This window comes from Pieris rapae, chromosome 4, assembly GCF_905147795.1.
Source record: "Pieris rapae chromosome 4, ilPieRapa1.1, whole genome shotgun sequence".
Lineage (NCBI taxonomy): Eukaryota > Metazoa > Arthropoda > Insecta > Lepidoptera > Pieridae > Pieris > Pieris rapae.
Window position 1 is genome coordinate 6,361,307 of NC_059512.1, and position 13,189 is coordinate 6,374,495.

Sequence of the window (13,189 nt, forward strand, 5' to 3'; positions counted from 1 at the left end):
AATCTTGCGTTCTTCAGTCTTCTTATAAACGTTCGTACCTTTAATAATGGCAATCATAAAAAACGCGCAGGCGCGTATTTTTATCCCTGACATACAGAGAACATAATATGTCGCGGGGGTAACGGAGTAAAAATACCTTATTAAAGTAACAAACAAGATGTTTTACCAAGTATATAATTTATTAAAGTCTGCACTAAACGTTCTAATGATATTGATAGGTTGCTACAATCTAAGGACATTGTCCCGAAAAAAGTGCAAAACAGGTGCGTAGGTACATGTTTATATTGAAAAATATTTTGTATTTTAGTTATTTGTAACGTATATGCTATTTTTTTCTATGATATAAGTAATTAAGTTTGTAAAATAATATATTATATAATGTATATCTAATTGATGTTTGGAAAATATTTTTAGCTACTCGACAGTAAAAGAAATAAAAAAACAGTTCTACGAATCGACATTGAGTATGTAGCTTTCCTAAATGTTTCAATTATTTAAACCCGACACCTGCTCTTCGATAAGATTAAGAAGATTTATATCAATTTATATAATGTGCTAAAAGATAATTTGTCAACATATCTTGCTTTCCCGCGTACATTGTTTACTTTTATAAACGCGTTCTACTAAAACAATCCTGTATATAAATAACATTCAACGATTTATATTCAGTAACATTACAGTTAGTTAGTCTAATGCATGTCAGGTATAAAAGTCCACTGTACAACATAAAAATTTGTGTCTTCAACGACGTCACGAGTGTGATTTTTATATGGTTTGTAGTGACGTTGTATTTTATTTTATTTATCTTTTTATTTAAGAGTGCAAACGTTTTAGGTTGCTCGGTTGGTCTCCTGAAGGCTGGTTAGAAATGTTGACAATTAAAGCGTTAATATTGACTGCGTATGTATGCTATTGTGAAGGAACATCGAGAGAGGCACTGAACGATCGACCTATTATCGGCGTGTTATCACAAGAACAATCTAAACATCTTCATTCGAAATTTCCTGACGAAAACTATACGAGTTACATCGCTGCGTCATACGTCAAGCATATTGAAGCCGCGGGAGCACGAGTTGTGCCAATTCTGTAAGTAAATATTTATGAAAATTTTATTAAGGTTACGTATATAAGATCGCTTTTTGGTTATAATTTATAAAAACACGGGTTGGATTTAGATAAGAATGTCTAGGTTTTTAATTTGTATAAGTAAATTTGGACTGCCTGTTATGTTTAATCCTGTAGCTATGTTAAAAATAGATTCTACTTGCAGGATCGGAAAGAACCGCATCTATTATGAGGATCTTATGAAAAAAATCAATGGGTAAGTTTAAACAAAAAAAGTTTTATTTTATGAATGCGAAACATTAGTTTCTCTATCTTCTCTTTTGCATTGTAACGCATGAAATGTTTTAGGGTATTACTTCCAGGAGGCGCCACATTTTTCAATCAGTCGAATGGATTCGCTGATGCCGGTCAGCATATTTACGAGATAGCCCAAGAAATGAATAGTTTGGGAGACTATATCCCAATTTTTGGCACTTGTTTGGGATTTGAATTACTAATAATACTCGCATCTGGGAGAGGGGAGAATGAAAATAGGGTCAAATGTTATTCGTTTAGGAATTTATCGCTCAACTTTACAAATGGTGAGAAAAGGTTTAAATATTAAACATGTATTTCGATTTTTAAATATTAATTTTAAGATGAATAGATTTAAAGAAAAACACTTTTTTACGGATTATAGTTATGTATTATTGTATTTAAACTTATAATTATTTGTACATAATTTTAAATTTAAACCGACGTTTCGCGTGCTTTACAGCGTAAATTATGTACAAATAATTATAAGTTTAAATACAATAATACATAACTATAATCCGTGAAAAAGTGTTTTTCTTTAAATGTGTAAAAGTTATGTAAATAAAAGACAATACTATGAATAGATTTGTTTAAGGGTTTGTAAAATGTACATATATGAGTCTTCTATTGATTAATTTCATGCATGTAGTTGGCGAGAATTTGCGTAGAGGGTGTTTAGTAAGAAAAAAAATCGTATTATATAGTATTTATACGTATGTATTGAAAACTCATAAAACTGGATATAAGATAAAACGTTACGACCGTCGTAAATGGTTAGTAATTGTAGTGTAATTACACGCTAACTTCAAATACAATTATATGAAACAAATTGATCTAGATATCATTGAGTTTGATAGTAAAAACGTAACTAAGGAAATAATATTTTTTTTCAAGGACTTGCCCGAAATGTAAACTATAGACAGTCAATACATACGTATTATAAAAACATTGGGATATAGTTGGTCCCCTCACGTTTAGAAATCAAACTAAATTTTTATTATTTAAACTTTTATCATGAAATTTTGTGTTTTAAATTTCTAATGTAACAATGTATTAGTGTGCCGAGCGTTGCCAAGTATTTGTAAATAAAACATTTCGTAGAAAACATGATTAAATGTCAAGATTTAAAAAGTGCGTATGCATAATTATATGGATTGCGTGGTTCAAAAATTTATTAACTATTTAGCCATAACGGCAGTTTAAAAAAATAAATTAAGCATATAATATTATTATTAGCTGAGAATAAAACGAAAAAACGCGTGATTAATTTGCTAAAGACGCGAGTATTAAACGAGGCCTATAATGATGAAGCTGCGACAACAAGATCCTTCGTTCTATCCATAAAAAACTCGTTCTGTGATTGTCAAACTGAGCAATAACAAGGCAAACAAGATAATATCATATTACCTTTCGTTATGTCTACAGTCATACTGTGTACACTAGAGATAATAAATATTTTGTTTAATGTAAAAGGACAACAATTGATATCTTCCTGTGGAGACACACCCTTTTAGGGCTGTCTCTAGATTTCTGTATCAGTTTCGCGATCATTTATTATTTCTAGATGGCAAGTAGGCTTTTGTGCCTAATATACACCGACTTTTTGGGTCTAAGGCAAGGTTTCCTCACGGTAAAAATCATGCATTAAAATGTTAAACGAGTAAAGTTTATAATTTATTTTAAAAACTGCTATATAATATCGTGTTTAATTCAGTCACGTTGGTAGCCGAGCGATAATTTCAAGGAGCATGTCGCTAAGGTTTCAATACAGTATTGTTGTTTTTTTTTACAGTCGTTTATTATTTTTGATCTCATGTTAATTAACATGTACATTATTATTCAATGAATAGTGTAGTTTTATTCCCGGCGAATAACGGTTGTGTGTTAGTAGACAAAAAGTCTAATTAAGACGATCAGTCTAACGCAAAATGGACGTCCTCCATGCTCGATTGTTCTAACTTTTTTTGAAACATGACAATTGTTGTCTTATAAAACTTAAACCAAAAATAAAAGAAATTGGAAATGGCTCCAGTGTAGTACAGTTAGTAACACTACCACGATTGTGTTATCAATTTACAAACAGTCAGTAATGAGTTTATTACTCGGTCAACTTGACCTGATAAATAATAATAACAACACAATGTGTACCAATGACCGCAAGAGGTCTTTGAATATATTTCTACCATTATTATAGTTCACGTACAACAAATTTGTTGTGCCTATGTGGAACACATCCACAAATGTATCTTGTACGGAATCTGTGATCACCTCTTCAGGCTCCTCTTGTCTATGCCTAACGGGCTCTGAACGCTTCAATATATCTTCTAAAATATTCTTATCAATGACCAAAGATAGTTGAACTCATGTATTTAAAAAGTAAAAATTTGTAAAAGAAATATTTGTCGATTCGAATAGTTGTCTAACATGGCTTGGATTTTTGCGTTAGCATTACTCATAGTTATTTATATTTAAAAGAATACATGTGACAGTACCTATAATAGTAATAAAGCAGATAATATATATACTAAAATACTAAGTATAACATAACAATAAAAACAAAATTAGTGTAATAAAGTTTAATTGCATAGAATAGGTTCCAAGACTGCTTGAAAGACCCACTTCAAAAAATTTTATCATTAGATCCCTAGATTACTCCTGATATAATATTTTCAAATAAGTTAGGGCTATGTATGTAAACTTCGCTACTGTATAGGAAGGTGTTGAAAAGAAAAAAAGGTGTGTGTACTTTTAAGTATTGTAGAATTGTTTGATGATTTGCTTTTTTTTAAAAGAGTACCGAGAGTTTTTTACGCCGGCTTTTTCTCTCGGCCAACACCCTCTGTCTTCTTTGCCGATGAGTAGGGATGCCAACAGGTTCGAATTTAATGACGTGGAATAAGTGATACCATGATGACCGTATGTTCCAAATAAGCGTATTTCATTTCATTTCATTACTTATGCACACGCGTTAGAAGTTATTATACTTCTTTGGCGTAACAAGATAAAAATCTTTTTAAATTTTTTATCTTTCGCCTCAGCCTACGTTTCTAGAAAAAAAAACAACACAACCAATAGAAAAAACTAAAATGTTAACTATAGCTAACTCAGGGTGGCGGTTTTTCGTGATGCTGTGCGCGCGTCTAGTAAAAATTTACTCTCATCATTTTCTCCTAACGTGCCAAAAGAAGTATAACTTCAAAAATACTGATAAAAACCCTATATCGCTGCGGAAACTATTAACAAAAGAGCAAAGTGAGTTACGACAGTTTTATAGAATACATACAGTATCTTCAAAAATTCAGCTGTGCGAAGCCAAGAATGAACTAGTTTAAAATAAATTTTGAATATTTCAGATTTTCGTAGCAGTAAAATGTTCAAAGATGCCACTGAAGACATTCTCCGAATTCTTGAAACTGAAGATATCACTGTCAACGCGCACCAATTTTGTATACTCGACGAAGTAAGTCAATTTATTTTTGTATAATGTGCCACAGTTTACATACAAATATTTTGAAAACACAAAATGATTTATCGTCGTTTAAATTTACGCTCAACGAATTTCTATGAGAATGGTCACGTGACAAAGCGAAGGTAACGAATTTTCGTGTAATAATATAGTAACTATGGTAAGTGGAAACTAACAATAGTCCATGTTTTATGACGCCTTCATTTTACTGCTAAATAAATAGAATTGTCCCGGTATTTTAATATTTTGTGAAAATTATTTACGATTAATTATAGTAAGTAAACTAAATAGAATTGTCCCGGTATTTTAGGTGACCTACCTTGTGAAAGTAGTGCCTGATTGTATTTAAGTGCGTTTACGATCTTTTATAAGTCATGATGACGAGACGAGAGACATGAGAAGACATGATCTTTTTAATGGTTTCAGAATCTGAAAACTCATAACTTGACTGAAGACTGGCGAGTTACGTCACACAGTAAAGACGACAACGGGACATCGTTTATAGCAACAATTGAACACACCAGGTGACAATATATGTGTTTGTTAGCTATATACCATATTGAATTAGTTTAAAGAAAAAAATCATATAATTCATAGGTTTCTAGCCGGAGTCTCACCCTTGAATTTTGACCTCTGTGACAATAAATTTACATTTTTCATTAAGACTAAAGATATGTATATACATTACATAAACTATTCCTATATGGTTTTACTGACGTTATGTATTTTCTACGCATTAACTTAAAAAGTAATGTTTTAAATTCGTTGCGTTAAAGCTAATAAAACTGTAATGAAATATTAAAAAAAATACATTTAAATCTTTTTTAGTAACTGGTACAATTTATCATTTTCAGTTTATCACATTCGTATAAACAGATAAATGCCAGGTGACTTCATTTTAGCATACGTAGGGATATGAGGAAATTAGTATATACATAAAAGTAAGGGACAAATTGACAAATCGTGTTTTGTTACACGCTAGTAAATAGATATTGAATTTTGGAGGGAAAAAAAATTAAAAGTGCCAAAGAACTTAAATATTTATTATCAGTGTCATCTATCGGAATATGGGAAACCTACGTTCTGAGATTTTACTTACATTTGGTAGTATTGATTTAATTTAATAGTTTTATTCAAATAGTTCAAATATGGCTTAAGCATATCCTTAATGAGTATATCAAGATAGACTATTTTAATTTTAAAGGGGAATTATTTTTTCTCTTCACAACGAAGTTTAAGAGTGGCATGCATGTTAGGGAAAGGTAAGACATAGCAATTTAGTTTATATTTTCCTTCCAGGTATCCCTTCTATGGAGTACAATTTCACCCGGAAAAGATCGCCTACGAATGGAAGGAATCTAAAAATTACCCTCACACAATGAACGCGTTACACGCAAATCGATATTTCATGGATTTTTTTGTAAGTGAATGTAGGAAAAATCACCACCGATTCCCCAGTACGAAGGAGGAAAATGATTATTTAATATATAAGTATGCACCAGTTTTTACTGGTGAACTTGGGAGTTCGTTCCAACAGTGTTATTTCTTTGAACCTAGGGGTGCTGGTGATAACCTGGATCTTTTAAAGGAAGAAAATAATTCGTATTATGTAACGGATTTGTCTTAATATTTTTTATCGAATATTTAATAATTTTATTCCCATGTACAAAAAAAAAATTACCCCATATATTATTTACCTATTAGAATTAGAATGTACTTAGTTGAAACTAGGTCTGACGAAGAAGTTACACTGTGATTGTAATAAATTTTACCATTAAATATGTTTTTTATTTCTTTGTTGATTATTTATATCTATTAAGTAAATTAATATTGCATTTGGAACTATTAAGACAGATTTATCAACTTTTTTTTATTATATGTACCTAAAATAAAGCTAAAGCCTGCTATGCGAAATAGAGCAACTACCTACTTATTAGTTAAAGACAATTTTATGTTTAAGTATTTACTCGCATAAGTCTTAGTACCTGGATGACTGAGCCTTGCTTGGATTTTTTTATAAATTGTGTTTTTTGGAAATTATAATTAAGTACGAATTAAATACTAATAAAATGATGAAATATGAATAATATTTTTCGATCTTACAGAAAAAAAGTAATAAGTAATGAATGTTTAAGTTGATAAAACACATAAATGACATTTTCTAGAAATTCCTTTAGTAAAAATTCCTAGCTAGATCGATCTATCGCCCCCGAAACCCCCCGTATACTAAATTTCATGAAAATCGTTGGAGCCGATTCCGAGATACAAACAAATGTTTCATTTCGTTTAATCTGTAAGCAACTGTAATTATGATTGTTTTTTACATAGCGAAAAATACAGACTTATTTGATTGATTCGATTGAATTAGCCGTTTTGTCAGTTAAAAGAACTTTATAATAATAATGAAATTTTCGTAGAGCGTTGCATGCGTTAATAATTTTTCGAAATTATAGTAAGATCGATTTACAGTATGACTAGAATTTCTAAAAATCATTAACACATCCTGTTAACACTAAGTAGGTCTGTGTTGATATCATATTTAAAAGAAATTTCTAAATAAATATTTATAAACTCCACTCCCTCCATGGTTCAACGAGTCCAAAGGGATAGGCGAGGCCTATTACCAAGGGACCTTATTGTGACATTAACTTCAGAAAAGAATTAATTGTTTAATCGATTAAACGTGTTGAATTTAAAAAATAAACAGCTCATGGAAGGTCCGTTTTATTGATGATTTTAGTGTTTTATGGCAACCAGTACAATCTTTATTTAATCAGTTTTGATACACTATCAGTTCAGATTTATGTGATATAAATAATGAGGCATTCACACCCAGTAATTTACATAGTTGACGCCTAAAATGATGTATTTTTTATATGTTATATTGTTTATTTTGGAGTGTGTCTATATCAGTGATGCAAAATACCCCAAAGAAATAAATGAGCGTCCAATAATTGGGATTTTAAGCCAAGAACAGTCTCGCTACCTTCACACTAAGTTTCCAGAAGAAAACTATACGAGTTACATTGCAGCTTCTTACGTGAACGATGTGGAAAAGTCTGGAGCCCGGGTAGTGCCCATATTGTACGGCGTTTTAAGTATTATTTTAACTTTTTATAAAACTTATTTGATTTATCTCTAATATCCTTAGATAGCGCGATCTTAACTACACTATAATAGGACATGAGGCAGATATATAATTGCGTTTGTTTCATTAATATTTCTCTTTATAAGTCAGTAATCTGGCTTCTGTGTCTGACTCTGATAGATTTACAACTTGATAATAAAATATCATAATAATTTAAATTTATAAATTCGTAAGCTAACTTGGTGTTTAATTTTGCAGAATTGGAAAAGATCGTAGCTATTACAGAGATTTAATGCTTAAAATTAATGGGTGAGTGTAAATATTTTAGCCTGTTAGTGTTTTAGAGCCATAAACACTATTGGTAACATTGCTTCATTAATATTTTAAAAAGCATAGTGAAAAAGAGTTATGTTCTGTCAGACTTGTTTTGATTCACACGGTATCCGACCTAACCAAATCTTGCCATTCCGTGCTCTATTGCTCTGGAGACAATGGAGATCGTGTCGCATCTAAGAAATGTGCGAACATCGCTTATTCAATTATAATATTGTTTTAAACATCCATACGCATATTATGTCCGGTAAGATTAACTAAAATGGGTAAACAACAAAGCTATCATTAGAATTTTCATGAGCAAGGGCCCACAATCCGCGCTTCGGTCTCTAATCAGTTGTGACCTTTGCTATGCAATTGTAACCGTAGTACATTAGGTACCTACTACTGTTCTAGTAAGGAAACTTAGAGACTGAATAAAGGCTAAAATTACAAAGTAAAGGTCACTACTGATTAAAGACCGAACCGTGGCTTGTTCATAAATTTATTAAGTAGTTTTAGCATGTAGTATAATTAATTTAGAAATGAATAAATATTTTTTATGTAATTATGGCCTGGCAGCACTTTTAGTAGACAAATATGACTACAGAACAGTTTAGGTTTCAAGTAAAAAAATAACTGCTATGTGTCTTGTACCTTAATAGCGACACCCACAAGCTCGAAGCGCTAGATTTAGATGATGATGACGCGATGACAGAGATGACGTCAGATAGGAGGAGAAGTGAGACCTACCTGTCTCTCTGTCACCAAAACTTTTGTTGGCTCGGCTCTTTTGGAAGAAATATTCAGAAAGCTAAGTTTGGATAGATATGGACTAATAATAAATGGCAAAAAATTGATCCACTTAATGTTTGCAAACAATTTGATTTTTTTGATTTTAATTTACATCAAAACGCGATGAATTGAAGAAGATAGTCAGCTACCTTGACTTGGAAAACCAGTTCCAGAAAGGAAATAATACTAATTAATGATAGTATTATAGAATATGTAGCTGAATACTGGTACCTCGGTCAGACAATATCTATGACCTAACAATTAAAAAATCGACACAAGAATAGCTAAAGCATGGAAGACTTTTGGGCGCTTAAAGCAGTCATTAAAATTAAGAAAACGAGCATGGTAATTAAACGAAAGCTCTACAATACTTGTATACTACCCGTACTAATATACGGATGTTAAACTTGCGGCCACTTAAGCGCAGCATACAAAGCTGCAGGTTGGTTAAAGATCGATGGAACGAAATAATGAATACAATAAAGTTAAATAAACTAAGGTGGAAATGGGCGGGGTACATGGTAAGAGATACAGAAAAGTGGAGCAAAAAAGTACTCACCTGGTGTCCAAAGTACAGCAAACAAAAAGGAGGAAGACAACTTAGAAGGTGGATAGACCAAATTAAAGAAACAGCAGGTGGCACATCGCAGATATTGGCAGTAGTTGTATAGAGAGGAATGAGGGGAATTTGGTGGAGGCTTTCACCAAAAAAGGGCACACGGATACCTAAAATAAGATTGAAATAAAAACTCGTTTAAGTGTTAAAGTATCTGGATTAAAAAGGTATTTTTGTTTATGTTATTCCGATACAATTTTTATTTAATTCTAGTGTATTTTTCCCTGGTGGAGCGACTTATTTCAATCAATCCGATGGTTACGCTGATGCTGCTCAGCATATATATGAAATCGCTCACGAGTTTAACGATGCCGGCGACTATTTTCCAATTTTCGGAACTTGCTTGGGATTTCAGCTAATCATCATATTGGCTTCTGGTCGCGGACCAAATGAAAACAGGGAGACTTGTTACTCCTTTGAAAATTTGCCGCTAATCTTTGCACCAGGTATAGTAAGAAAATAAAGAAGCTTCTAAATAATTTTTAAACTTTGGCAAAATTTATTAGGTCCTGCAAGGCACTCGCAAGCGATCGGCGGTGTAAATGGCCATTATTTAACATACGGCGAATTTGACTTGCCTGTTTGCCCGTTTTTCTTTTCGAAATATGAGAGTTAAAGTTATTATTATTATTAACACGTCTACGTTCCAATAGTATCATCTATTACAATAAAAACTAGAATTATGCTACCTAAAAATAAAAAAAGATGTTGAAATGTGTTTTTTAATGTGTAATTTCTTGACTATGGATATATTTTTAGACTTTCGCACCAGTAAAATGTTCAAAGACATAAACGAAGATATACTCCAAATTCTCGCTACGGAAGACGTCACAGCAAACCTTCATCAATTTTGTATTCTGGATAAGGTAAGAGCACATGTTATATCAAGAAAGCCTGCTAGTTGCGGGCCGACGGTACATATTTACATGGTATCCCTTCAAATAAAAAAATATATTATTGTATTGCATCGCTTCTGTTGGTTTTGGCGCACAGCACCATGATTGCGCCTGATCTGATCACACCCAGGGCCTTTGACGAAATGTGTGTACGTTTGGTTGATTTATCTCTCGTACACTATTGTGTTCCTTAAAAGGCAAAATCTTTAAAATTTATGTATAAAACACTGTTTTATTTTAAATGTAATTTTATTAAGCCTAGAAGCCTCCGAGTTAAAATAAATAAATCTCATGGCTTGTGTAATCAAATATATAACTGTTTTATATTTCAGAATCTAGAAAACTATTATTTAACGAAGGACTGGAGACCAACTTCTTACGGATATGATGCAAACCATATAAAATTCATTGCGTCTTATGAGCATAATAGGTTAGTCGCCTTTTTTATAAGAAATACGGTTTCTTTAGGGTGTCTAAGACTTTGTACTAACCTGAGACTTTTTATTTCAACGTTTGACCAAAACACTTTTAGATAATTTTGAATAATCGGAACTTAATACCTGACGCGTTATATATAAAGCAATATTGAATAATTTAAATATGTATATATTTATAAAGCCAAGTCAAATATTATTAACTATAGCCATAGGAAACTTTATTAACATTGTTTAAGGAGGTAATAACAAAATATAACAACTATTCATAACTTTGTTCTTTACATTTGAAAAAAAAATCGGAAACTATCATGTTGGATTTACTGTACACGTCGTCGTGGTATTTGCTACATCCTCCATCGCGAGGGGGATGCCTAAACCCGTACGGGGCATATGCACCCTTCGGGTGATGTGATGTGTCGCACCCTTCTATATAGCCCTTGGTGGGGGTTAATCCGCGCGAGGAGGTATTGGCTCGACTCGCTGCGCGCAGCCGATGGGAACTGTACACAGCTAGACAACCCCTCTTTATATACCTAAATATTATTACTTGTTAATTTGTTCAGGTACCCCTTCTACGGTGTTCAGTTCCACCCAGAGAAGGGTTCATTTGAATGGAAACGATCCAAGCGCTATCCTCATTCAATGAATTCTATCAAAGCGAACAGGCATTTCATGGACTTTTTCGTGACAGAATGCAGAAAAAGCACTCATTCATTCAGTAATGAAAGAGAAGAGAATGAGAATTTGATTTACAATTATCCAGCTGTACCAACAGGCATTCTTGGCAGCGCACATCATCAATGTTACTTCTTCGAGCCGAGAGGATTTGTATCCAGACGTTTTATGCCATCTGCAGGCGCTTGAAATTAAGTTTATTTATTTAAAAAACCTAATAAAGTTGCTCTTCTTTTTTAAAAAGGGTTTTTTTTTAAATAACATACTAACAGTTTAAAATTATATTCAACTTACAACGCGTTTATTTGTCACAAATTACCTATATACTTTGAATTAATATAATTGAAATAAGTTATACATATTTATAATATCTTTTTATAACAATATATTTGTTACTAACCCCTGAACGCCTAGGCATACAAATTGTCATATTTTAAATAAAATATTTAATAAAATTGGGGCGTCTGCAATCGTGTTTTCATCTCGTTCAATCATTCGAAACCAATTTATAAAATAAAAGTGTAATTCTAGAGTCGAGAGACAATATGAACTTATGACCTATTTGCCCAAATATGAAGGAATTTCAATAAGTAATTTGAGGTTCAAGTTTATCAGATTCTCACGCAACCTTAATATAAAAAAGCTTATTTTGTATAGGTGAGGTCCTTACCTTGTGCGTTCGAGTCATGGCACTAATGGAAGTACTTCTAAGTCCTCTTAACACTCGCTCCCATGCAGAAAACTGAAAAGTTCAGGTACAGAAGGCTGATCACCTACTTTCTTATAAAAAGAAACAAATTCTTACGACAGAGATAAAGAAAAGGTAGTCGCACCATTGGTTTTTTACAATATGTATTCATTATTATTTTCAAAATCCAGTGGCGCTCCAATTATGTGATATCAGATTTCTCTTGATGCTACGTGGTTAAGAAAAGGTTTGTTGTGTTGACCTTCTCGTCCATTGATAGATTACGGGATTTTTACACAATATTAACGATATTACATATCAAGCATTGGCTATTAAATGTTTTAACGTGACAACGTCTTATAATTTGATGGAGCTGGCTGCACGTACGACGAAACATGACTCATGCAGCGTTACCTCGCGGCGCGTCGTTATCTCTGATGCGTTCCATTTAAAGCTTGGAATGCAAGCGTATTTATGAGTACGAATAAATGTAACTTGATCAATTCAATTGTGATTTCTATTTACCTCCTTCTCTATATCCATACCAAATATCTATAACAAATAAACTTAATTTTTTCTTTTAAATGCAACTTGATAGAATGTATCAGTATTTTCTTCTATCAGCTATTCAAATATCGTCAGTAAACTGACTTTACAGACAACCGATTTTTTAACAAAATTTCAGTTTAATAGTAATATTATTCGTATATATATAATTAACAAAATATTATAATTATTACGTGATCTGAGAAATTGATTTCTTGAAATGTAATAATCGAAATAGTGTTTTGTAATGAAGCGGTCGATCAAACATAGCTGAGGGCTGTTTGCTTTTGTCCTCAACCACAGTTGAAGGG

The 13,189-nt window shown here is 32.2% G+C and overlaps 2 protein-coding genes across 5 annotated transcripts; both read left to right on the forward strand.

Annotated features, from left to right (window-relative positions):
- Positions 1-76: 76 nt before the first annotated feature.
- On the forward strand, positions 77-6,604 carry LOC110999791 (gamma-glutamyl hydrolase A). 4 transcript variants are annotated; one of them, XM_022269022.2, is made up of 7 exons: positions 77-263; positions 835-1,086; positions 1,271-1,321; positions 1,414-1,646; positions 4,713-4,819; positions 5,252-5,349; positions 6,125-6,604. In XM_022269022.2, the coding sequence occupies exons 2-7, from the start codon at positions 869-871 to the stop codon at positions 6,450-6,452; spliced, it is 1,035 nt and encodes a 344-aa protein (XP_022124714.2). In that variant the 5' UTR covers positions 77-263; positions 835-868; the 3' UTR covers positions 6,453-6,604. The 4 variants fall into 4 exon arrangements, with proteins under 4 accessions (XP_022124714.2, XP_022124712.2, XP_022124711.2 ...); XM_022269020.2 differs by lacking the exon at positions 77-263 and adding an exon at positions 561-703; XM_022269019.2 differs by lacking the exon at positions 77-263 and adding an exon at positions 563-772.
- A 1,025-nt stretch (positions 6,605-7,629) lies between these two features.
- On the forward strand, positions 7,630-12,721 carry LOC110999805 (gamma-glutamyl hydrolase A). The gene is made up of 6 exons (XM_022269038.2): positions 7,630-7,909; positions 8,172-8,222; positions 9,850-10,082; positions 10,396-10,502; positions 10,865-10,962; positions 11,533-12,721. The coding sequence occupies exons 1-6, from the start codon at positions 7,686-7,688 to the stop codon at positions 11,831-11,833; spliced, it is 1,014 nt and encodes a 337-aa protein (XP_022124730.1). The 5' UTR covers positions 7,630-7,685; the 3' UTR covers positions 11,834-12,721.
- The last annotated feature ends 468 nt before the right edge of the window (positions 12,722-13,189 follow it).

What these genes read in the sequence shown, in the direction of transcription:
- LOC110999791 (XM_022269019.2), top strand. Translation starts at nt 693, where the DNA reads ATGCATGTCAGGTATAAAAGTCCACTGTACAACATAAAAATTTGTGTC. An exon ending in AATTTTGTATACTCGACGAA is followed by an intron (nt 4,820 to 5,251) that starts GTAAGTCAATTT and finishes TAATGGTTTCAG; the next exon opens with AATCTGAAAACTCATAACTT. An exon ending in GCAACAATTGAACACACCAG is followed by an intron (nt 5,350 to 6,124) that starts GTGACAATATAT and finishes TTTTCCTTCCAG; the next exon opens with GTATCCCTTCTATGGAGTAC.
- LOC110999805 (XM_022269038.2), top strand. Translation starts at nt 7,686, where the DNA reads ATGATGTATTTTTTATATGTTATATTGTTTATTTTGGAGTGTGTCTAT. An exon ending in TTAATGCTTAAAATTAATGG is followed by an intron (nt 8,223 to 9,849) that starts GTGAGTGTAAAT and finishes ATTTAATTCTAG; the next exon opens with TGTATTTTTCCCTGGTGGAG. An exon ending in AATTTTGTATTCTGGATAAG is followed by an intron (nt 10,503 to 10,864) that starts GTAAGAGCACAT and finishes TTTATATTTCAG; the next exon opens with AATCTAGAAAACTATTATTT.